The sequence below is a fragment of the Pyrgilauda ruficollis genome, unplaced genomic scaffold (genome assembly GCF_017590135.1).
Source record: "Pyrgilauda ruficollis isolate IOZ18807 unplaced genomic scaffold, ASM1759013v1 scaffold38, whole genome shotgun sequence".
NCBI lineage: Eukaryota > Metazoa > Chordata > Aves > Passeriformes > Passeridae > Pyrgilauda > Pyrgilauda ruficollis.
Genome location: NW_024525267.1, coordinates 8,645,631 through 8,671,176, shown reverse-complemented (window position 1 = coordinate 8,671,176; position 25,546 = coordinate 8,645,631). Strand labels below are relative to the sequence as shown.

The window sequence follows — 25,546 nt, the reverse complement described above, 5'->3', positions numbered from 1 at the left end:
GGACTTCCACCCTGGCATGGATGCCAGTGGTATCACATTCTCTGTCCCTCCCTACCAAAGGGCTGAAGGACCAGTCCAGAGATTTGAGCTCAGGGAGATCAATCTCCACTGCCATTAAATCTTACACTAATTATGCTGATGGATACGCCGATGTCCTGGGCATCAGCAAAAGGTCCAAGCCAATCAAACTCATTTAATTGCAATGCACAGATGCCAATACTTCTCAGGATAATACAGATGTAGTTTAGGCACCAAACTATGTTCTTGGGCTAATTTGAAGACCAATTTCCCATTGATTTCAATAGTTACGTACATTAAAATTTTTTAGTATTTAGACAAACTAAGACTGGAAAGCAGAAAACATTTACAACAATGAAAAATAAAGGCATACATTCAAAGCAGCAAAACAATCCATTTTTAAAACAATCAGTGTTTTTTTTCCACACACAAACATAATAAAGGCATAGCATGCAGTTAAGAATTTGTTAATAAGTTATAAACTGCTATACAGTCCACTTTCTTAGAAAGCACACAGTGGACACAAACTCTTGCTATCTAAACTGTTACCTCAGGTACTCATACCTTTTCTGTGTCAATTCCTTTAGACATGGACCAGGTTGAGACAATGTAATCCATGACTCTTTCACTAAGGCCTTTTGGGACTTGATATAATTTTAGGAAATCCCTCACATTGTTCAGCATCTCATGGTACCGGTTGGTGTTGGCATACATTTGCTGGAAAATGGTGGTGACGTTTCCAAAAATAGTTGCATAAAGAAGAGCTGGAAAAAAAAAAATTGAAAATAAATATGTATGCTCTAGTAAATGCTAATCATAATTCAAGAATGACGTCAGAGAATTTTATGTTTTACACTCTAACATTAGATATAACATACTTTTCAGAAAAGAGAAATATTCTGGTATCATATAATACCAATGTGCTGCACTACTTCTGTTTTTGACATTATCAAATACACAGAAACGTGCCTGTCATTTTTAATAATCTTTGCTCAGACATACTTTATAGCAGAATTCAACTATGCATTTCCATATTGCTTTAAAGAAAAAAACAAAACAACTGCAGCCTTACAAATGGTAAGAAATAAGCCACTGTGAAAGGAAAAAATGCCTTCCATTGCTCAGTGCTTAATGTCTTCCCTCTACACAACCCATTTCTACCTCATTCCAGAAATCTCACTCTGTTTCAAACCAATTTACTATTGTACATCACCCTTACGTGAGAGGTGGCATTTTTAAAGAGACATGGTGTTCTCCTAAAACCTTTCTAATAGAAGAACTGTACTTCTATTTCACACTGTGATATTTATGTATCCAGGTAGAAATCAGATGCTGAAGTTCATCACAAATACAGGATTCAAACCAATCAAAATCACACAATGTGTAGCACAAATGAACACAAGATTTCTGTTTAAGAAAACAGAGCAGAATAACAGTCTGTGTGATGTTGCAAGGGCAGGTTTTCTCCTTGCTTTTCTGATTGCTGTGTCATATCTGCAAGATACAGAAAGATTTTTCTATACCTCGTATCCATTCAGACATATATCAACACTTAAAGAGTACAAGCATATGGATGATAGAAAAGTTTATATGGATGAATGCCACATGACTTTTTTATTTCTTTAGCTTCCTCTGCTCTTTTGGACTTTAGCAGCAGGACAAACCTGATGAAATATCACTTCTCTTAAGTGCAACATCCCTCATCCTTTTGAACAGTTGCTGATTTATCATGCACTCATCTCATCAGGTATGTGGGGGCACAATATCCCTGATGTTAGATGCTACTGCAAATCATTATAGATGTATAGAGAAGCCCCAATTGCCCCCAAAATGCTGTTCTTCTGCAGAAGTAGAATTCCTACAACCTCTAACTACAGCTAGACTGCATCTGCAAATCTAATGCCTACAACCCTTCTGGCCATGCAGACCTACCCAGAGCACACAGGCTGATTGAAAATGTGCCCTGCAAGACTGGCACAAAGAGATGCAACTCTGTCACCTGCCAGGCTGGAAACAGCTAAGAATGCCATGGTGAAAACACCTTGTCTGAAGCAACTGGCACCTATTACCTTCTCTTGGCACAGAGGATTTGTAGAAAAATATAAAGCCAGAGAAGAAATTCTAATTCTGTGTCTCATAATATAGTGACCTGGAAAAGCTGTACTTAAAAAAAAAAGTTTCTTCAAGAAATTATGGGTAGAATAAAACATTGAATCAAGCACAAAAAATCCCTGAAAACGCCACCCAGCAATATCTCACTAAGCCAGAATCCACCAGGCTGCACAGACAAACTGTGGAGACTGCACAAACTCAGCACTGTTTCTCTGTTGGAAACCAAAGCCTTCCTTTCCCTTTGGAAACGGTAAAAATGGTTGATTGAGTTCATCCACATACTCCACTTCTCTCACAGGTTACTGCATAGGGAATCTTTGGCAAAGAGTTAAAGGGAACCTACTTAGATGTTCACAGCTTTGGAGCTGTGTCTCAAAGGCTCTCCTCACTCGTGGTGCTCCCCCACCCTGCTGAGGGTGGTTTGCAGGTTTTGGGGGGAGAGAAGATTTTTCATAATTTACCTCACTCTGTAAGTCCTCTCCCCATCCCTGTTCTCCACATGACAACTAGAAAAGGAAGTCATTTATAAAAAGATGGTTTTATTGTTTTGCAGGCCTTGGTATGCAACAGAGGTTTGGAGATGTTCATAAGCATCTAATGCTGCTGTGACTTTCAAAGGGTTAAGGCTCTCCATCAATAACCCACGCTGTCCATAATTAGCAAGTGAAGATTTGTCAGAGAATCTCTATTTAATGAGCAAATATTGAAGTGACAAGTGTGAGTCTTACCCCTCACCTATAAAAAAAAACAAAGGCAGATAAGCACTACCAAGGGCATTTCACTTTTGCTGTATTTTAATTATTTTTGGCAGGTGGAATTGGCAGTAAAAAACATGTGCAAAAGGTTCTGAAAGAAAATAAAATGCTGTGCCTGTCATTACAGTAAAAGTATTTAAACAACCTCTAAAGAAATCTCTGGTTATTCATACACTTAAAACTCAATAGTTTTAGTTTAGTCTCTCCGTTTACAAAAAACAGGAGAGATGAGGTTGAAGGTGAAATTACCCAATTTCATGAAAAGACTGCTTAGGTCAAAATGCATTTATTCACCTTCTCTTTAATGACTTGAATTTCTCCAAACATTTCCTGTTATGTTCCTACAGTCATGCAATGCTCATTAACTCAGTTGTTCTACGTGTGTAAATCTGGAACAGTCTTCACTAAATTTTATAGAGATAAATTTGGTGTAATGATGCAGAAATATTTTTTCTCAGTCCTGAAGGTAAGTGGTTCAACTGTAATTGTAGTTTCCATTTTTACTTTTAAGTGTGGAAAATCTCCCCGAAATTACATACAAGAACCGAAGTACTATATATTTTTACATATGAAATGTTACTACATTTGTACTTCTATAAAACATTTCTGAATGATTTAGCAGTGGTGTTACATAAATGTTTTAGCCTATTTAAAAATAAGGAACTTTCTGGAAAAAAAAAATGACTCAGAGTTACCTAAATAATCCCAAAGCATTTCAGATCTCTTATTATCCTGACTGTATGCTAAATACATCCAGATAGGAACATCTGCCTTAAGGAAATGAAGGCTTAATTGCGAGATCTGATTTTCCTTACATCTTGGAGTATTATTAATCCAAGCATATACAATGTTCCTCTAAACTGCAATTGTAAAGAAGATTAGTGAGGGGGTACCAGCCTCTTCTTCCCAAGTATCAATCAACAGGACAAGTGGAAATGGCCTCAAGTTGTGCCAAGGGAGAGTTAGATTGGAAATTAGGAAAACTTTCTTCACTGAAGGAGTGTCCAGCAGTGGAACAGGCTGCCCAGGGCAGTGGTGGAGTCACCATCTCTGAAGGGATTTAAGTGACACGCACATGTGGCACTTGGGGACTTGATTTAGTGGTGGGCTGGGCAGTGCTGGGTTAATAATTGGACTCAATGACCATAGAGGTCTTTTCCAACTTAAACAATTCTATGAGGCCATGATCCTGGAAGAATATAGACTTTCATTTCTGCATGTTGAGACTAGCTGCGACTTCTTCTTCAACTTAATTTTCAAGTTAGCTCTTCCTGCAAGATTTTTAGGCAAGTATTATTAAAGTTCTATCATTCAGGAGAGATTCATAACAACTCCAATGTACATTTATTGCACTGGGTTTGCACTGGCTAATTTTGGTACTGAGAGGGTGGCTTCTGTGTACACAGGGGTGGCTTCTGTGAGAAGCTGCTGGAAGCTTCCTCCACATCCAGCAGAGCCAATGCCAGGCAGCTCCAGGACAGATGTGCCACTGGCCATTGCTGGGCCAATTAGAAATGATGGCAACACCTCTGTGGTATCATATTTAAGAATAATAAAGGGAAAAAAAAAAAGGTATTGTGCAGATGTAACTGCAGCCAGAGAAGAGAAGGGTGAGAATATGTGACAGGAACAAGGTGGGTGTCTGGCATCCAGACAGGGTCAAACCACTACCACTTACTAAATATCAACTGAGAGAAACCCAGTACCCAAATATCTGATTTATGTTTTTAGTAGCTGAGCAGTTTTCTGCTATTTCTTTCCACCTCACCTTAATACATCTGCTCAGACTGCAAAATGTTTGCAGGCTCTGTTTGGTGCAACACCAGGCAGTAGCCATCTCCTGCATCTCAAACAGCCTTGCTGAGATGCTGCTGCAGCAAAAAGCTGCCACTTTCTTAACAGAAATAGCTTTCCTCAAATCCACCAACACATTTCAACCAAGTTACTACTTGGGAGAAAATAATCCTGCTAAGCCCCCTCCCCCATCACTGTTTTATAGCACTTCTTTGATGCCAGCCCCAGCCTCCCACCTCTCCCCCTCAGGCACACTCTGTCTGCCAGCTGTGCCAGTGAAAGCACCAACACAGCTCCGTGGTTTTGCAGCTCTTCAAAAGGCCAACCCTGATTCTGAACCCTTGGCCCCACTAAATATTTTGCTGTTAAAATCCTCTCCTCCATGCCAGCAATGTTTGACCTCAGTGTTTAATCACTGTTTTTCCCCACTTAGAGGGAGATGCCAACACCAGAGCACACTAACTTTTACATTTTTCTTCCAAAACCATTCAAAGCATTAAAAACAAAAAGCTTTCTTCCAATTACCCCTGCAGCCAGATCACTGTATTACCCCACAACACATCATCCAATGTATTTATCCTCCCACTTTGCAGAGGAGAAGCTAATGGGCAAAGGTCTGGATTCAGCCATGAAATTCAGCTCTGAATTCCTCACCAAAACCATATGACTTCTGAAATCAGGGTTGAGTTGCAGATAATTGTGTCTGGTCAAAAGCCCACCACGACTGCAGGCTCCAATCTGATTCCACCAGCAGCCTGGCCTTGCACTCCCAGCTGTGTGTCCTGCATTGGGTGGCATTCCTACATCCCACTCTGCAGCCACACAAGGTGCACAGCTCCTCCCTGGGTCCAGCTGACTTCCAGCCCTGCTTTGCTGGCCCAGCAGCTTCACAGAATTCACAGAATCACTAGGTTGGAAGAGACCATAAAGATCACTGAGTCCAACTCTGTCATCAAGTGCCACATCCAGCCTTTTTTTAAACCTTCCTGATACTACAGTAGTGCAAATCCCAAATTAAAAGGGTAGTGATAATAAAGATAAGCCTGTAAAATCCCTGTTAACATTGATATTTGCTTGACAAGAACTAAATGATTATGGAAATTAGATTACTATCAGTAGTGAAGTGTAGGAGCTCCCACTGTTCTTCCCCTTGCAGGGGACACTGCACAGAAGGGAGGGACAGCTGCTTTGGAGGCAGTTGGGCATTTGGCATTCCTTATGCATAAATTGTTATTAAAATTAAGGCTTTCAACTGCACTTGTATGGTCAGTCACTAATTTTTAAGTGGTGAACCTGGGAGCTTTTTGTTTTTTTTTCCATGAGCACACTCAGCTAATGGAACTTTAAAGCTCCAGTGCCTCGCCTCCATGCAGATGTGATGACCTGACCACCTGCACTTTTGCACAGAGCTGCAAGCCAAGACTGGCTGAAATGGTATGGCAAAACACAGTCTTAAATTAAAGCCACCACTGTCCACAACAATCAGTGAGTTTGGCTTCCAGTCCTGTGGCAGTGATGGACAAGAGCTGGAGTTGGCTAAGGTTATTCAGCAGCAGAGACAAGAAAATTCCTCATTTCAACCCCCTGAGGATGAGGGGCCAAGGGCTCCCAGGTCTGAGGCTAAGCAGCTTCAAATCAGTTTGCACACACATTCCCTGCCCAACATCCCCTTCCACAGCCACCTCAGGTTATCAGATTACTTTGTTCCTTGACTGAGAAGCCGTGCCAGCCATCAGAAAGAGAGCCCTGCACAGGCTCATGGGGTTCCTGTTGGTATTTGGATTGAATTTCCTGCATTTCTTTCCATCTGAAAGCTTTACAGGTCTTCGGACTGCCAGGGTCTGTTTCTTCCTCATCACATTAGTCAAGGGTGTTAAGCAACATATGGGAAGGCAGAGCCTGAAAAATGGTGGCAATTACACCACAACAGGCAGCAGGGCAAACAGCAGCACCCCTTGTTAATTGAATGGTAAAGGCATCACTTTGCTGGAAAAATCCTTATTTTGCAGTGAAAAGGCCTTAATTCTAGAATCTTTTTCTCTAAGAGTTCTGAAGTAAAAGGCTGATTAGGGCTTCTTTTACACATTTCATATGCTGTGTAAGTTGGGTTTAACGGGTCACAGCTTTTGATGGTGACAGTTGGGGCAGGAATATTTAACTTATCATTCAGCAGAACAGTATGACACAAACACAGATAAGAATTAAATAGTGAAAAGAGGGAAACCATTTCTTATAATAATGCTTCATTATTCCTGTTTCTTCAAAAAGCCATCACCTCCTTGCCAAATGGCATGTCTAGCATTTCACACACTGCACAAAGTCCTGTGCAAAGGTAAATGGTAATTAAAACACAATCACTTCCCTAAAGTAATTACAGTGGGTGCAGAAGGAAAGTAGAAAAGCAGAAGTTAACCAAAGTTTATGAGAATTAGGTTCACCATGAATTCCAGCAACTTCTGTACCTCTAGCACACTTTGCTCCATCCTTATTTATCATCTTCTCCATTTTGAATATTATCTCCAACATTGCCTCATTTCCGTGCAAATCTCTCCAGTATTTCAGAAAAAGTTGAATTGTGTGTGTTAGACAATCATCCACCTATCACATAAATCTTTCTATTTCCATTCTCCTTAAAAAAAATTCCCAGAGTGCTGTCCTTACTCTTGTTACTGTCCAGAACTAAGACCCAGGGATTAAAACCATCCTGAGCCTTCCTCTCTGTGCCTCAGTGTGTCAAAACTGTCACCAAAAACAAGCACAGGACACAAAGGGTCTCCAGCACTACTGAACTATAGCACAGGAACCAAAGGGATCATCTCAAAGAAAAAATGTTTCCTGAGCAAAGTTGGCAGCTGTCAGTATCCCTGTGTGAAATGACTTCACAGCTCCTTGCTGGATTTGAGCCGCGAGGCTTTTTTCTCTTGTTGATTTTTTTTTTCCCCCTTTAATACTTTTAAAGGATTTTTTTTTAGTGGGACACCAAGTTCTTGTCACATTAAAATGAACTCAGGATAGCAATGTTGCTGGAGGCAGGATGCCAGAACATCACTCTCACACTGAGAACACCTCCTAAATTGCCTGTCTTGTTAAAATATAATGGAAAGTTTGTAAACACACCTTCAAAGTACGACACTGCATGAAAAGATGCTTCTAGCTCTCTGCTCCTGGGTTCTTTCTTTATGTGCAGAAGTTTGTGCTGTATAAATCTGTGTGCTGGTGTGGTTTAGATACTCCTAAATATACATATATATATATATATATATATACATATATATATATATATATATATATGTACATACACACATACACAGTCCAAAAGTGAATGAACATACAACATCAGTGGGCTCAGAATTTCTGCAGCTGCAAATTTTCCTTTGAGTCTTCTAATTTGATCGTTCTTTCTAGTTCTTTCAAATCCAATTTTGCTTATTCATTTACTTAAATGTTCGGTTTTATCTTAGCACAAATAACAAGAATAGACTTGGGACAATTAAAGGAATTATTCCAGCTATAAAATACAGGCCATGTACAGCCCTGAGAGGTGTGGTAAACACACCTGTTACCATAACAGTGAGTATTTATACAGTATCTGTCTGAAAATATTAATGAGACAGAGACAGAGAACAATATTGCTTCTATTCAGTAGAACTTGGCCTGAACTCTGTGTGAAGATGGATTTTTGTAAATAATTATAGGGTATTTTTAGGAACAAAGTAAAGTACTTAACACTTAATATTAAAAGCCTCAAATTTGGAGATGATGTTTCCATCCTGTTATTTTCAGAGTAATTCTGCTTCATAAAATGACCACAAAACTGCTTCACTGAACTCAAGAATAATATTTCTTACTCATCTAAGTCATCTACAGAAGCACTTTCACTCTAATTCTCTATCCAGCAAATTCAGCACTTCTAGACAGAGCTTAGCAAACTTTTGTATCCAGTGTTTTTCATCTGATGCTGACAGATTAGCTCTGATGAAATTTCTCTTCCCTGACATGTTTGCACTAAAACCAATTGAAAAAAAAAAAGTTTCACAAAAAAGTTGAAACAATTCACCTCCAGGTCTTATAGAACTAAAACAATCCACAGCAAAACATTTTTCCTCTAGTCTCTTCATTTTAAATACTAGAAACCTGAACAATGGAAGAAAATCACATTTTGATGCAAAAAAAAAGTCTTAACAGCCTAAAAAAAAGTGGAACATTCATTATCTTCACACATACCCTCAGTTTATATTGCAGTGGAGTACTTTCCAAAAAACCAAGCCATGAGTTCCTAGCACACTGCTAGCAATAAGGGCCAATCCAAACTCCTTTTTGCCCAATTTATTAGCACCAGATTTCCATTTTATCAGTACATTTGTGCACATGACTGGTGTGAAGCCTGCTCCCCACTCCCACACTTGGGCAGAGCTCAGGGCTGGGCCTCAGCACCTCTCCTCTTTCGCTGGAATAATGCTGGTTTCGTCGAAAAAATTTCACACCAACGTTTTCAGACTTTCAAGGTGAATTAGCTCTGCTTTGATTATTCACTCTGGGAACCTGTCCTCCATGGCGGTATTGATTCAGCTGTGACAGATGCTGAGCTGTCACCAAGCCTGACAGCTTCTTCAGAGCTTCCTCTGTGGCTGTCTCACAGAACAGCCAACAGCCAAGTGAAACCCAACTGTGAAAACAAGCACGTTCCCCACTTTTATACCCCATGAAATCACGTGTCCTGCTCTGTGCTGCATCCCTCTGGGAGGAGGAAAGGAGCTGGCCTCTCAGTTTGGCACTCAGCGCTATCAATTAACCCTTTGTGTGCCCAAAGCACATCCACCCCTCTGCCTGACACGCCGGTGGGACCGCGTTTGTCGCAGGTCTGTGGCTTGGCAGTCACTCAGAGCTGCCCAAAACCACTTCTTACCAGGGGAGAAGGCTCTTTGGGCAAGGTGAATGTGCTTAAGGAAAAGGTTTCATTCCCAAAACGATGTTGATTTGAATTCCAGTATATTTGGGGAGTTTTTACAGCACTTCAGAGAACACCTGTGGTCCTACGAAGACTCTCTGTGCTCACCTTTGCAAAGTGACACAAAGCACCCTTGTGAAGGGCAAAATGGCAGGCAACACCCCAAAAATGTTTTTGCATTGTTCATCAGAGGATCACAAAGCCAGACAGTAATATATATATTAATTATTGATTTATTTATGTATAAATTTATATGTAGAATTGGACATCAGCACTCCAAAGGCTGTAAAAAGATCTGTTTTCAGGTGAAACAAGCTGTCCAAGTACTGTATTACTCACATTACCTCCACTTTTCTCCACCAGTCCTACAGCTCTGCAGCATTCCCTTCTCCATAATACCAAAAATAAAAAACATTCCTGGAAACACTGCTAGCACACTGCACTAAGTCCTGGCCAAAGGTAAATGTTTGCACAGAACTAGCTAGCCATCAATGTTGTCCTGGCAGAAGGGGTTTGAGAATATTCAAAAGAACAACAAAAGATTGTATATACAGTCAAACTAAGACAAAAAAAAAAAAAAAAAAGCCTGGTTTTTTATTTCGGCCTCAGTGCACGTATTGCTGAACTCTCCATGACTATGTGAGACTGGAAAAGTATCTTTATTTCCTGGCAGCAGCTCCTGGAGCTCCTCTCCTCCCTGTCCAACTCCTTCTGATCAGCACTTGTTTCTACCTGATTACCTCTGTTTTCTTACTCACTATTCCAGGAAGAAGATGCTGGAATTAGATTTGCTGCATTTCCATTCCTGCATTAACACTAATTTCACTAAAGTCAATGAAATTACACTGGTGTCTGGAGAGTGTCTGAGGAGAATAATTGAGTGTATTTTATCACTTTCCTTTGACTTTTTTGGTGACTGTTTCATATGGCCCTTTTAAATGTCCTATTTCACTAAAATGCACTTACTCTGCTCTGGGATGCTGCAGTGAAGTTGCTCTGTGGGACCACAGAGTTCTTGCTGTAAAGCTCCAGACAGTGCCTGGAAGATGCCAGGGATGGGAACACAGAGATGTGTACAGTGATAAATGTGACAAGCAGCACCACACCAACTGCTCACCCAGCCAAAACCATCCCCTGACTGCAGCCTCCTCCAGATAGTTATGAGAAGAGCTCAAGAAAGAGGGGGCACAGTGCACTCCTGTCCTGGGCCACTCCTTTCAGGTTTCCACAAACCCAGAGAGCCCAGGGACTGCACTCACTCCGAACATCTCCACCCAGAATATCTAATACCACTCCATAAATCCATTTCTGGGTTTTTTTCCTCACCAAAACATTAATTTTTTGTGCTATTCTGCAAGCCTGGCTGCCCCAGCCTTTACACTGACCACCCTCAGCCACCCTTTCTAGAAAGTGAGTAATTGCTTCTCTCCATCTCCTTCACACCACTCTTGATTTTTTAAACCATCGCCCACTCTTTGTTTCCAGTCCTCATGCCATGCCTCATTCCTTTTAGACCTTTTAGACACCCTTTTTAATCTTACAGCATCTTGCTGCAGAGCAGTGCAGTGTGGTACAACAACATTAATTTCAATTGCCTGCCCAGGAATGCTATTTGCCTTTTGTCGACTGGTACTGAATATTGCACCGATATTTTCAAGGAACTCTCAGCAGCAAGAGTCAGGTGTCATCCCTCAGTGGGAACTGCTAATTTAGAAAACATTACTGTGTAGGTATAGCTACCTACTCATTTGTGTGCACTGACACTGAATTTCATCAATCCTTTTCACAATCACTTCTGTGGTGGAATTGCTGGATCAAACCAGAAACCCTGATTTCAGGATTCAGCAGACCTGCAGCACAAAGGAGTTTTCTCCTATGCTTGTCCTAAGCTAAGTTGTCTCCTAAGCTGCATTCAGATACAACTATGAGTTAAAAATAAAAGTCTGCAAAATTTAATTGATTTAAAATTTTCTTAGGTTTATGCCAGTATCACAGCTTAGGTCACAATAATTGGGAAGATTTTATCATCTTTCTACTACAAGCAGGACTGACTATTTCCCAGAGCAGGACAAAGTTGTTCTTGGATGTTACCCAAGAGTGACTAAGCCAACTCTGAAAATCCAGTGAAAATAAACACGAGATTTGACAGAATAAAAATATCAAGATTTGACCCAACATTTATAACAGTTATGGGATGGGATATCTGTCAAGCATTAACTCTTTACCAGCAGGAAAAAGCATGAATTTCTAAAAGACACATTCAGCCCTCCAGTCTGGTAGCCTGAATGTGCCATTAACACTGAACATCTTGTTCTCTTTATTCACACACCAGTGAGATCAGCAACAAATGCTAGAGGTTCATTTCAGTGGCCTTGATGCCTCTGACATTATTTGTTCACAGGTTAAGAGCTGAGGGAATGACTGCAGGGTCTCTCCCCCCAGTTATTTTGCCACCCTCAGTTGTTTCTCAGCTGTTACAAGTCACTCATAGCTGGTCACTTGTGCCAATAATGTCCTTTTCCAGGGACAATGACATCTGAAATGACACACAACACAGGCATTGCACATGGAATGGGGAGTTGGCCAGTATATTCATGTTTTTCGCATGCTCCTAAACATCTGCCAGTATCACTCACGTTGAGCTGTCCTACCACCAACTACTTCTGTAAGAAACTGCTGCAAGCCCTGCAGGATCGAGTCTTCAAACCCCAGGAAAATGATATTCAACAACCCATCTATTAGCACATCTCTTCAGGCCTTCCAACCTGCTTCTCCCCAAGCCCTTGCAGTATAGTACATTAATTTTATACTGAACTATTAATTGCAGTTGACTTTGCAAAGCTCTTTTCTTTACATTTTTTATTCAGTTTCACAAACCCAATCCCAAAGGAGTTGATCTTATTCCCCACAGTTGTTTGATCAAATTGCAAATATTTCCTTTAATCTTTTCAGGCACTAACTACGGAGCAGAGCCTCTTCATCTCCTACTGATGGTCTGGGAGAAACAATCTTTCACATATTTCTCATTTTATGCAAGGGCTTGTTCCTGTGAGTACATATTAGTAAGCATAACATTAAAACACGTTTACCTAACCTAAATAAAAACACTTTGAACCAAATTTGCAAGCTAACCTGCTTTAGTTCTTAATGATATTAATCTGAAGTCATTTTTCCCAGAGGCTGTGGTTCATAATTCACTGAGGTCAATAAAAAGTAGCTGCTGATGTTAGTGAGTTTTAGGGTTGGCAATAAACACGTATGAGTGTATTTTCCTTTGAGAAGCTGTATGAGAAATTTCCCAAAGACAGGAGAAAAGGCCTTTGGGACACAATTTTAATTTTCTTCATGCCTATTCATAGTTAGAATTACGAATAATAATAATAATCATCATCATCATTTCACAGTCACTTCACATTTCTCATTAATAAATACATTTTACAAAGAAAGGTAAATTATTCAATTTTGTTCCATACTTAAACATTTATGATTAAGTTCCACACTTAATCATTTATGTCAATTGTCCCTGTTCTATTTCTTATTAGGAAATTCAGAATGAAATATTTCATAAAATTGAGAGGCGCACTCATGGTTTAAAAATTACTATTTCCTACTTCATTATTTTGCTGCTTTTATTCTATGATATAGGATAAGCTTTAGCAAAAAAAAAAAAGTAACACTTTAACCTGAGTCTTAGTCTGAATTTGTAATTGTAGAAGACCTTCTAAAGTGAAAGTAGAAGTCAAATGTCTTATTTTTTTTAATATGTTCTACTTTTCCACTATCCAAGGAAAGTTTTTTTTAAAAAATAAATTAAGGTTTTCTCCTTATTTTTTTTTTCCTGCAGAAAAACCAAGGGAAGGATTTTTTTCATTTTGCTGTAGTATGAAAAAATATCTGAATAGCAGAGTAAGAGAATGAGCAAGAAAGGACTTTTCAGTTCTGTGGAAAACAGGGACATATTAGTTCAGATGTAAAAAAAAAACCAAACCTTGTGTATATCAATTCTTTTCCTCAAAACATGTAATTTAGAATAAGAATAAATTTTCAACAAAACTAAGGGTTTTCCCAAACACCTTTTATTTTATCTGAGTAAGTTGCCACCACAAGTTTTTTTTCACTATCTCATTAACTCCCTTCATTTCTTCCTCCTCTCCATATCTGCCTTCAGCCTCTGCTGAATTCTTCCAGAAGTGATATAGCTTATTTTTTATTTTGTTTAGTAGCTCAGCTGCCTCCCACCTGACATGACTCTAAGCTGTTTTTCTTCATTTTACTCAATGTTTTTTGTAATTATTTAACCTAATTGATAGGATTCCTCCTCTGGGTAGAGCTGGTTGCCATGACACTGTAAGAAATTACTCCATATTTCTCCATTCCTGGATCTTCCTGAAGAATTTATGCAGAACATCTTCAGAGCCTTCACCAGCTCCCTACCTTCGCACACATCCATAAAAAATAATTAATGAGCTAATCCTTGCAGGCAGATTTCACTGGAATAACAGGACTAAAATTGGGGGTGTTTTTTTGTAAAGCCTTCTTCTGCTGATACTGACCAAGACTGCACAGCTTTAAGCAATCACAGAATTGTTTAGGTTGGAAAAGACCTTTGAGATGGTGGAGTCCAACTCTTCACCCAACAGTGCCAAGGCCACCATTAAACCCCAAGTGCCACGTTCACACCTACTTCAAATCCTGCCAGGGATGGAGACTCCACCACTGCCCTGGGCAGCCTGTGCCAGTGCTTGACAATCCCTTCAATGAAGAAATTATTCCTAGTATCCAATTTAAACCTCTCCTGGAGCAACTTGACACCATTTCCTTTTCTCCCATCACCTTTTACCCAGGAGCAGAGCCCAACCCCCACTTGGCTGCATCCTCCTGTCAGGGAGCTGCAGAGAGTGATGAGATCTTCCCTTGAACCTCCTTTTCTCCAGGCTAAACACCCCCAGCTCCTTCAGCTGCTCCTCATCTGACTTGTTCTCCAAACTCTTCCCCAACTCTGTTCCCTTCTCTGCACATACTCCAGCCCCTCCACATCCATCTTGTCATGAGGGCCCCAAAATTGGACACAGGATTTGAGGTGCAGCCTCCCCAGTGCCCAGCACAGGGGGACAATCACTGCCCTGCTCCTGCTGGCCACGCTGCTGCTGGCACAAGCCAGGATGTGAAGGCACACAGGTCGTGCTGGATGTGACAAGCCAAGGGCACCCATCGCAAGGCACCAAGCAGTGAGGTGGCACAGCACCACCAGCACGAGGCAGCTCACAAAGATATGGTTTAGGAGACAAGCTGGGTCACAGCTGAGAGCTTTTGCAAAGCCCCCCCCACCATTCACATCATTTAAAAACATGGAAGGAAAAAAATGCAGTTTACAGTACGCAGATCCCTAAGAAGATGGAGCCTCGCCCTAAAGTGTCAGGCAAGCTTCCTGTAATTGCAGCAATGGGATTGAGACTGTGCATTTCAGAGCAGACATGAGTGGCTGAGATGCTTTTCAGACCCCTGCAGCTCTCGAGGAGCTTTACAGCTACAGAAAAAAAGGGCCACCTTGAGAGAAGTTCCTGCAAGGAGCAGGGGCACAGTCAGGAGCTCCAAATTAATTTGACATACTACTTAGAAGAGCAGTCCTTGGTACAAGTTCCCCTCAATTCTGACAAGCCCAACCCCTCCTGCCTGTCCCCTTTATCACTTCAAACTTTAATCCAAATTTTCTCACAACCTCCTCTACCTCCTGACCCAGACCTTTCCAACCAGGACATGAATCTGAAAACATGAAGTGAAGCCAAAACATGTTAAGTACACACCAAGCAGCATTCACAGCTCAACCCCTACAGTCCCTTTTGGCCTGCCTTTGGACAGTGATCACACTGCTGATATTACAACCCTCTGGGCAATTATGAACAGTTTAGAAGACCACAGTTTGTATCTAAGGCAGTCTGAAATGCACAGCATGGACATAGTGTATTTGTCCTTGTGAATGTCTCTAGCAAAACAGAATATTAACTATATTCATTATTTTTACTTACACACACCACTGGAGCTGTGGTTCTGCTCATCAAAACTACGCACTCAATACTGCAGAAATTATGCAGATTGGGAATAGCCAGGCTTTGCACGGTAAGAAAAAATCCATTTATTTTAATTTATACATTATTAAGAAACTTGCTGAGCAAAACCTGCTTTTATTGTTGTTGATGAGCATTCATTCACAAGGCTAGGATAAAAAGCTAATGAAAACTTAAGGAAAAAGTCAAATAACAAAACTGTATCTGAAGTCCTTGATGTTATCTCCCTTTCACACTTCAGAGGCATAAGGCTATTATGAAATTTCATTTTTTTTAATTATTATTTGGGGCAGATTCACACCAGATTCAATAACTGATTTATTCAGCTAATATATTTATTTTAATTTGTGAAACATTTCTGAGCGCTGCAACCAAAACAACAGCAAATTAAAATTCTCGAAAGCTACAATTTACTGACTATAATTACTAAGAGCTTGCCCATCGCCCATCTCATTTACACAGAATGAATTTACAGTCCATTTCCAGGTCCCTCCCCTACAAGCAGTCAGCTAACAGCAAGTATTTCAAAGAGCACAGAATTAGAGGGACTGTGTGGAGGGTGAGAAATCATCCTTTTGACTCTGCACAGGACCCACAGATAATTTAAGCAAACCTGTGCCTACCCCATAAATCTCCTGCCACAAGCAGACATGGAGTCATTAATTGCTCCATAATTTGACAAGAAATTAATGTCACCAAGACATTAATGAAGTACACATGGCAAAGCATGTCCCCTCATGGTCACCTAATTAACAGGTCACCTAATTAATAACCACATATATATATATTTTTATATTTGCTTTGCCATCTCCCTCAAAAACATGTAGAGATTGATATGGCTCAGATTTTCTTCTTCCCAGGAAGCTTTGAGTCCAAATGGGCAAGAAAGAATAATTTTTAGATTTAAAAGCTGTGGGCAGCTGGGGGTGGGTTATGGTGATAGGAATTAAAATTTAATTTGTTTTCCACTATTTTATATTCCACTAGGTAACACAAGACAATAAAAATCTCAAATCTAAGGATGCTTAATGACAAAATTGATAGGTCAGTTTGTCCCATATGGAATTCATCAGCCCATAATGGAATGAAGGGGACACAGAGTGCTAACAAGTTTATAAAAGACATTTTGGCAAGATCAGTTAAATGCCTCCTTTTTTGACAAATTAGCTTCTTCTATTGAGATAATATTCTCCCTCAAAGATTTTAACTGGCTTTAATCATCTCCCAATTTGTTTCCTAGGAAGGGATTTCTGCAATGCTCCAATGGTATTTGAATTCAGGGCATTCAGACTCACAAGGGCCACATTGAATATCTGTGTATTGAAACTCATGAGGATCTTCAGGCCAGTTACCATTGTGGCACAGTCCAGTACTAAATTACTACAAGCAATTTGAAAGCAATTGTTCATCCAGCATCTTGATTTTTCTTAATTACTGGAAGAAGAAAACTCTTCTCTTTTTGATCTCATGATCCTCACATAGGCTGAGATGACATCTGGGAAAGGCTACCGAGCACATTTACCATGACTGATCCCCACATGATATTTTTCACATTCCTCAGAGAAAAATAAAAAATAGAACTTCTCAGTGTCAACTTCTAAAAATACACAGCACAGTCTTTCAGAAGCAAGTCTATTTCTCACTATGTTTCACCTACTTTATTTCAAATAGAAACTGAATCATTAAAACTCCTCTTTGTTAAAATCATGACAGGGGCAGCAAACCTGTCCACAGAGAAGCAGTGGCTTTGTCCTCTGCATGGATCTGAAAGATGACTTAATCCTGTACTGTCACTGATGAACTGGAGGTTGTTCACCAGCCCTTTGTATCCAGCAGTTGGTCAGAGAAAAGAACATTACCCAGCACTTTCTTTTCCTAACTAAAAATAATTTTTAACAGGTTCTAAATTTATGGGCTTTACATTTAAATGACAAAAAGACAAGAAGAATCTGTATTAGGTGTAGTGTCTTCTATTCAGAGAAGAGTGACAATAGACGCTCGGGAGAAAAAAAAAAGTTTCATAAAACTGGAATCAGAAGAATCAAACTCCAGTGATTGCAGCAGTCCCTCCCTATGAGCTGACAGAACTTCTTTTCAACAGCCCCTTGCTGGGAAGAGAAAGGAAGGGAATGGAAAAGGGTGAAAGATGAGGAAGGAGGACTGAGGCTAGACTGAAAATATGTAATATTTTTTCTTGTTGTTGGTAGTAATGGTTTTAGAATCCTTTTACCTTCGCTACATGAACTTTTCATGATCCATTCAAAATCGATACAGAAAAGCTGCCACCTATTTTGAGAACCCAAAAAGTGTCTGTATCCTGACAGTTTGACATTATCTGCATTGTTGGAGGTGCTGAATTAACACCACTCTGACAACAAAACCTCCGGAGTGACTCCTTTGCTCCAGGCAACTCCAGAGACGTTTCTGGGAGTTGTGTATTGATTTTAGCACCAGCAGAAGCAAAGAGGAAATCAAAGGGAAAAGGCAAAAGAATTTAGGTAGTGCTTTGCTTTGCTAGCCAAGCGCTATTTCTGACTGAGAAAAGAAATGACAAACTGGGTGATCAAGGATTTTCAGAAGTCAGCTGCACTGGGATGGCAAACACAGGTGCAATCTTCTCCTCTCTGCCCGCATCCCCAACAACCACCTGACCGTGGTTATTTTAAGCTGCCTGTTTTCAGCTTTTCTTCTCAAGAAACGTACTATAGCTGCTGCTTTTCCCACAAATAGCAGTAAACATGCAGTGAAAGGCATTTGACAAATAAAAGCCTATTACTTATGCAAAAAGTATACCTTTTTTAAAAAGGCAAAACATTATCTTCATTTTCTCCCTTCTTTGTAAGGAGTATAAAATGGCTACAGTGTTCTCAGATGTTTTTCAATTGCTTGTTAATGTACTCAACTGTTTTTGCAAAAGTTGAAAAATAAAGCCTTCAAAAGTAGGAGGCATTTGCACAAAAAATACCATCTTGATAATCTGATTTTTTTCCAAGAAGCAGGTTTTTTTTCACGTCTTTTAAAATACCAATTTTGGAAGAAGCACTCCATTTAGAAAATTTTACTTTTTCTTCTAATGCAATTATGTAATTGTATTAAATGCTCTTAGTCACAGAATTTAATTTTTTTGAAAAAAAAAAAGAACCAGGGGCAGGGTACTGCAGGCAAAGCTGGTCTGTACACGCAGCTTTGCTGCCATGCCAGGGCATTTCAGCACAAACATTCAGGACGCAGAATTTCACTTGGATGAGTGCCTTGCAAAGTGAAAACTGAATCATTGTTAGGGTCTTTGGACAGCGTGGAACAGATCCAGAGCAAGAACAGAAGCAAAAAAACAAACTTTAAGAAAATTCTGATGCCTGCATCATTGTGTTGCAATAAGGACTAGCCCTGGAATTACTCAGAATCATCAGCTGCTTCTCTTTTTAATCTAAATATTCCCAAGTCACCTTGAATGCTGCTTTTCTGCAGAGACTGAGAGACTCAGCAAAGATATGGGAGGGACCAGGCAGAAGGAGCTGCAATCAGTGGAGGCTGCTGAAAACTCAGAGGATGTGGGAAAGGGGTCAGAAGAGTGGCCAGGTCCTAGATGAGTGAGTTCACCTGGGAAAGAACACCTGGGGAAGAAACAGGCAGGAACCCAGGGCAGGAAGAGGAATAAGCTAGAAAGGTGACCTGGAACCTCTGGAGGGTGAATGATGAGGGACTGAAATTCCTCAGCCCATGGATGGCTCCTCAGAAAGATTTTCCTAGGGAAAGAGATGACCAGCTCCCACTCAGGACCCAGGGGAGGGCAGGGACTCTGCCATGGGAATCACCCCTGGCTCCTGTCAAAGAGCAGCTTCTGACTGCAACGGCCTTTGTGGGGCTGGGTCCCAGATGGGCAGAGGATCCTGGTAGCCACCCTGCCTTACGTTCATGGTATATGCCTTCTGTTCATGTGATTGCCAACATTTAAATACTCACTGTGTTCAACAAGAAATCCACTAAACCTCAGCAAACTCATCTGGCCATTTCCATAGCGTTCTGCCCCATGCTCCACAGAACCACAGAATAATGAGGTTGGAAGAGACCTCTAAGATGATCGAGTCCAACCTATGTCCTAACACCTCAACTCAGAATCTAGACTATAGCACCAAGTGCCATGTCCAGTCTTTTTAAACACATCCAGAGATGGTGATTCCACCACCTCCCTGGGTGGAGCATTCCAGTACTTTATTATTCTTTCGGTGAAAATTTTTTTCCTAATATCCAACCTATACCTTCCCTGACGTAGCTTGAGACTGTGTACTCTACAGGAAGCAGGGAAAAGGCACCTTTTCCTGGACAGAATTTATAAGGTTTGTAGCTTCAGCCAGTGCTTTGAAGATTTGTCTTGGTGGGGGCATTTTTGTAACCTCTGATGTTCATCCTTCAAAACATATGCTTGGAGAAGATCCTGTGGATCCAGTTCAGCTGTCCACATTCAGTCACCCTTGAAAGTGGGTATTTATTTTTGTCTTCAGACAACACTGCAAAGCTAGTTTCCTTTCACTAATATATCTCTATTAAATTTCTCTGCTAATTAAAGAAGCCAAGGCCATAGCTAAGGAATTGAAAAGTACTCTAATGGAATTACTACTCTGAGGTGGCTTGAATGTCATAATTTCCTTCTCCAAACATAGAAAAATCTTGACAATCACCTTAAAGACAAAGAGCAAGAATAAATGCTGCTGGCTTTTTCAGGGGGAATATCATTATGGATATTAACACCGTCTGTGGTAGCAGTAATACAGGCATTAAATATAGCAGCCTCAGTGACTGAAATGCCTATAGAGCATCTACCACAAGATAAAGCATAAAGAAAACCCTGGGCTGGGAACCACCCTGGAAAACTTCAATTAAAAGATCTCCAGCATAGCTAAGCTATGGCTTCCATCAGACTACAAACACAGTCCACTCCAACTCTTTTTCATATCTAAGAATTTATCTAAGCTACTTTAACATCAGGTTATGCAACATTTGTGGTTTTGTCATAATATCAAAGCTTCTTTTCACTGCAATATTCCTATAAAATAGGGATACAGTCTTTGCACTATCACACCATCTTAGGGAAGAGGTTAAATGATCCCTCAGCTTTAGCCAGTGAACAGGGACATGGTTAAAGAGCCAGGCTGTCTAACATCAGGTCTCTTGTTTTTCACACCACCACTGCTTCTGCGTTTAACAAATGAAACTAAGACTAAGACCAACACTAAAATGTAGGGTGCACTGACATCCCTGGGTCTAGGGAGTTTTTCCAAGAGATTTTTTTGCATTACAGCTCTTCCAATGTATCATCTTTGAGAGTCAATGTACTGTCAGGTGTTTAATGTTTAAATTGCTGAGACTGTGGAGTGGATACAGAGCTGGCATTTAATTTTTTAAAAGAGGATGGAAACAAAAAAAAAGGAGAGGTGGAAGAATAGCAGACAAAATCTTCTCTTTAATTAAAAACAGTGTTATTTAAATAATAATTGGGATGATAATTTGCACTGATGAATTTTACCCCAAGTCAGGCAAGACTAAGAAACAGAATCATCGGGATAAAAAGGAAGGAGAGGATGTTCAGGAACAAATTTGACAATCCATTTCCTCTTCTTTTTGTTTGATACTCTTGATGAACATCTTGTCAGCAGTTTTAATATGTACCTCTAGAGCTGATCAAAAGCTGGGATAAGCAAATGGAGAAGTTGTAACACAGTAATCTGTGGGTTTTCCAGCAAAGTGAGAGTAAAAAATAAATCAGCATTTGAAAAATGCCTTCCTGCTGTCAGTAGGAATAATTGCTTAGCAGTAGTTGAGTATCAAACCCCAAATTTACTCAGATTAACCTTTCCCTCCCTTAAATCTTCTACAGAAGGTGGAACACAAACCAGAGCTTCACAGGGCCCAGAAAACAAATTACTGCAATGCTGAGCTCAAGGCTGTCCTGAAAACCAGCTCGAGGCCACAGCTGCACAACAGCACAGCCCTGCCGAGCTGCTCGTGTGGATGCTGGGAGCCAGTGCCATTCCAGCCTCCTGCACCACTCTGCCCTTGGGAAATCAACCCTGAGTATCAAGGGTGTCACAGGACCTCCAAGCCTTACTGTGCTTGCCAGCCACTGGACTAACCACAGACAAACACAGAGCAACTTCCAAATCAAACTTCCAAATACCAGGATTATTTCCACAGAGTGAATGACAGAAGGAAACAAAATAAAGGGAATGAGCACTCAAAGCAACAAAATGTAAAGAGCAGATGGTTTTACATAACTGGCAAAAAGGGAAAACTAAAGGAAAAAACCCAAACCTTCATTAAAGGGGCTAAAATATTGTAGATTGAAGTCTCATTTTAAAAATTGATGCATCCTGGGAAGCTGAAAAGCTCAAAAGGAGAGAAATTTTAGGATGCACAGGCTTTCATCTCTCCATCTTCGGCCTCTGCTCAGTGCTGGCTGGTAAATCCTTATTCCTGGCTGGGTTCAAATACAGGCACAGTACACTCAAACCCAAACCTTCCTGGTACTCTCTGAGCCTCAACATCCAACTCTTCATTGCAAATCTTCCTAACTCAAATCCTGGACACTACTGCAACGATATGATAATCACATTTACAAGACTCATCACAGGAGTAGTCCAATGTTCATCTAAGCCAATGATACCCCTGGTAAGGTGACTTGCCACTGCCTGTCAAAATTTCCTGCCCTAAATGTCTCACGGTAACTTCAGGGGTCAGAAATCACTGGTTGTCCCTTGGAATGTTTTTTGGTATGGGCATAAAAGTATTTTCTAATTCTCTTCCCACCATGTCAGCCTTTAATCAGAAACAAGGTAAGAAGGCACTGTACCAGACGCAAAGATGTGCTTACACAAAACTCCACTCAACCTGGAGCCCTGGAGTAGAATTAGCAAAGGGATTAAAACCATGAGGTTGAGGAACAGAATTTCTTATGGAATAAGGATCATGAGGTAAAGGAATAAACTTCTTGAGGAGGAGGAGAAAGTGCCTTGAAATCTCTCCCTGCATGCTCGAAGCAGAAGATGCTGTCCCTCTCTTTTCCTTCTTCCCCTGCTGCATTTCTTTTTTCCGGCCAATAAAAGAACTGACAGACTAAAAACTCAGAACATTTCAATCTGGCAATGTTGATTGTTTTACTTATGGAAATTTTAGAATTTAAATGCACTTAATTTATTATAAATAAAATAATGCACTATCCTTTCCATGAAGGCATTTCCACTGCAAACAAGCCCCTTGCACAGAACAACCATTCCAGTTTCACCCAGGTTTTATCATGAACCCAGGTCACTACTGACACTCCAAAGTCTGGCCCCTTTTTCTTCCATGAACCTGGATGAGGAAAACACACTTCTGCCATTTTTCCCTTGGACCATCTCTGCCTGTAGTTCTTCTCATCCTTTGCTGAGGTGAAATCTCAAGGATCCACATAAAACACATAGAAACGATGCAGCCACTGGAAGGAGGAGGCAAACTGAATCCTCCTCCTTGGAGAATTTAGCACAGCTATTTGGGACTTGTATTTCCTTAGAAGTGGGGATCCTTCGCTTCTGAAATAAGTTTTCTGCACTCTCTACTAAGTGCTTGATTAACAGACAGCTCCATAGGTGCTGACTACAAAAAGGTGGGAGTCTGTCCTTTGTGTGGGAAAAGTGTGCATCAGATTTTCCAGTGAAAAATGGGCAAGATTAAAGCCAAAGCAAACAGAATGACTGCTACGAAATGGGCCCAAAGTGCCTTTTTAATAGATGTTTAAAGTGTCTCCAATATTCTGTACTTAAAGACTTTGACAACATAATTCTGTGAAAAAGCTTATTTATCCTGCATAAGGAACACAGAGCACTCACCTCCCAAAGGAAAGAAAATACTTATGGCTGTTGCTGTGATAAATGTTTCAGACAACAGCAGAAGCTCTCTCCTCTGCCAGCACAAAGAAACACAGGGAGGAGACCTCACATCCCAGTTCATTTACATAGATAGGGTTGGAAAAGAGGAAGAAAAATTCCTGACCATAATTAATTTTAACCTTTCTAATTTCTTAATGATTCATGTTCAAAAATATTTTCATTAACTAATCCATACAATACTGAGCTACATACTTAGCCCAATTAGATTACAGAAATGGTTTTAAATCAGGAAGGTTTAATTAGCAGCAATTATTTCCCATGCTCCATGCTATTTCCACTGCATGATGGGATCACATGGATTATTTCACATTGAAACAAAAAAAACTATTTTTCTTGCAATTCCATATTCTACTGTGATGCACAACACAGGCTTATAGAAACAGATCAGCCATTAAAAAAAATAACTCTGAAATAACTCTGAGTTGAGAGATACTCACTTTTACATGTCAGCATCACAAATACACCCTGACTAAAGCCAGCTTGGTGAGAAGAGAGAGAGGAGAAAGAGAAAGAGAAAGAGAAAGAGAAAGAGAAAGAGAAAGAGAAAGAGAAAGAGAAAGAGAAAGAGAAAGAGAAAGAGAAAGAGAAAGAGAAGAGAAGGATTGAGGATTTCCTTGTTGCATTGAAAGGATGCCCTGTAAATCAGCCTCCAAGATAACACACTCCATGCTCAACCTTGTCACAAAAAGTGACCTGAAATTATTATCCTGTTGCACAGCTGAGCCCACACATCCTGCAGGTCTCCCCTTATTGTCAAAACAACAGGGGTAACATGGACATCAGGATTTTGCCTTGGGACAACAGGTGGCCTGATCCCAATAGCCAAACAGAACTCCATAGCTGCATGCATAGTTGTGTCACGACAGCAATTTGGGGAGAAAGATTAGGAAAAAAATTAATTACCATCTTCACAGAAACCACTTCAAGAAAAACAGCACATGAGGATAGAGTCTCTGAGGGTAACAACAGAATCATTGACAAAACATCTCAATCCGATCCCTGAGACACCCAGACTGCTTAAATGGAATTGAGTAAAGTCCATTGTTTAGTACTGGGTTCGAAAATGAACTAACAGAATCAAAACCTAAGAAATGGATTTGTCTTAAAATTAAATTTTTCCTCGTTTTGTGAAACTCTCAACCAAATCTTCTGAGTAGGGTATTAATTTTCTTGGTATTTTTATTTAGGTGTCTTGAATATGAAGCGACTATAAAACCAAGGAAAGAGGATATTGCAAATATAAAGCTGATTGCCAAATTTCACTTGGGGCAGGAAATGGAAGTAAGGCAATACTATGTCTCACAAAAGTATAGTCAGCATTGGGGTTTTTTTAAATTAAAAAGTAAGAAAGTTAAACTATCATCTGCAGACTGAACACTGCATTCCCCAGCTGAGACAGTTTCACCTCCCACTCTAAACTTCCTTCCTTTCGTCAGACTAATTTGTTTTGGCCTGATATTTTCCTGCGTCAAGGTGAATGTTCCCAGGAAATTTGAGGGAAAATTATTTTGGCTGGTTTTCATCTGTTGTAGCTTTACATGAAAAATACAGACTTTTTCATTAATTTTTGGAAGTATGTCTAAGAGCAACAGCAGCTATTGGCACACACCTCAAATTCAATGCAATTATTGATCACAGTAGGATAAAATGCACATTAAAATGTTGGAAATATCCTTCTAATATGGAAAGCATTCCAAACCAACATTTGTTCATCTACAGAAGAACTGGATTTATTGTGGGTTTTTTTAAACTTAATCCAAAATGTTTCAGACAGAAACAGGTTGAAAGAACAAAAAACCAAGAAAATCTAATGCAGAAATTGCAAAGCAATATGCAAATTGAAACCAGTGTGGCTGTGGTTTCCTGTTCTTTATGAAACAAAAAAGAAGTGTCTAATATTAATTTACTCTTGAGGCTTAGCACTCTAAGACC

At 40.1% G+C, this 25,546-nt stretch overlaps 1 protein-coding gene across 1 annotated transcript in view; it reads right to left on the bottom strand.

The window, feature by feature from the left end:
• KCNH5 (potassium voltage-gated channel subfamily H member 5) overlaps positions 1-25,546 on the bottom strand; it is a 147,891-nt gene that overhangs the window by 48,790 nt on the left and 73,555 nt on the right. Inside the window, exon 8 of the mRNA XM_041476314.1 lies at positions 583-782. Coding sequence (XP_041332248.1) covers positions 583-782 — 200 coding nt within the window. The remainder of the gene's footprint in view (positions 1-582; positions 783-25,546) is intronic.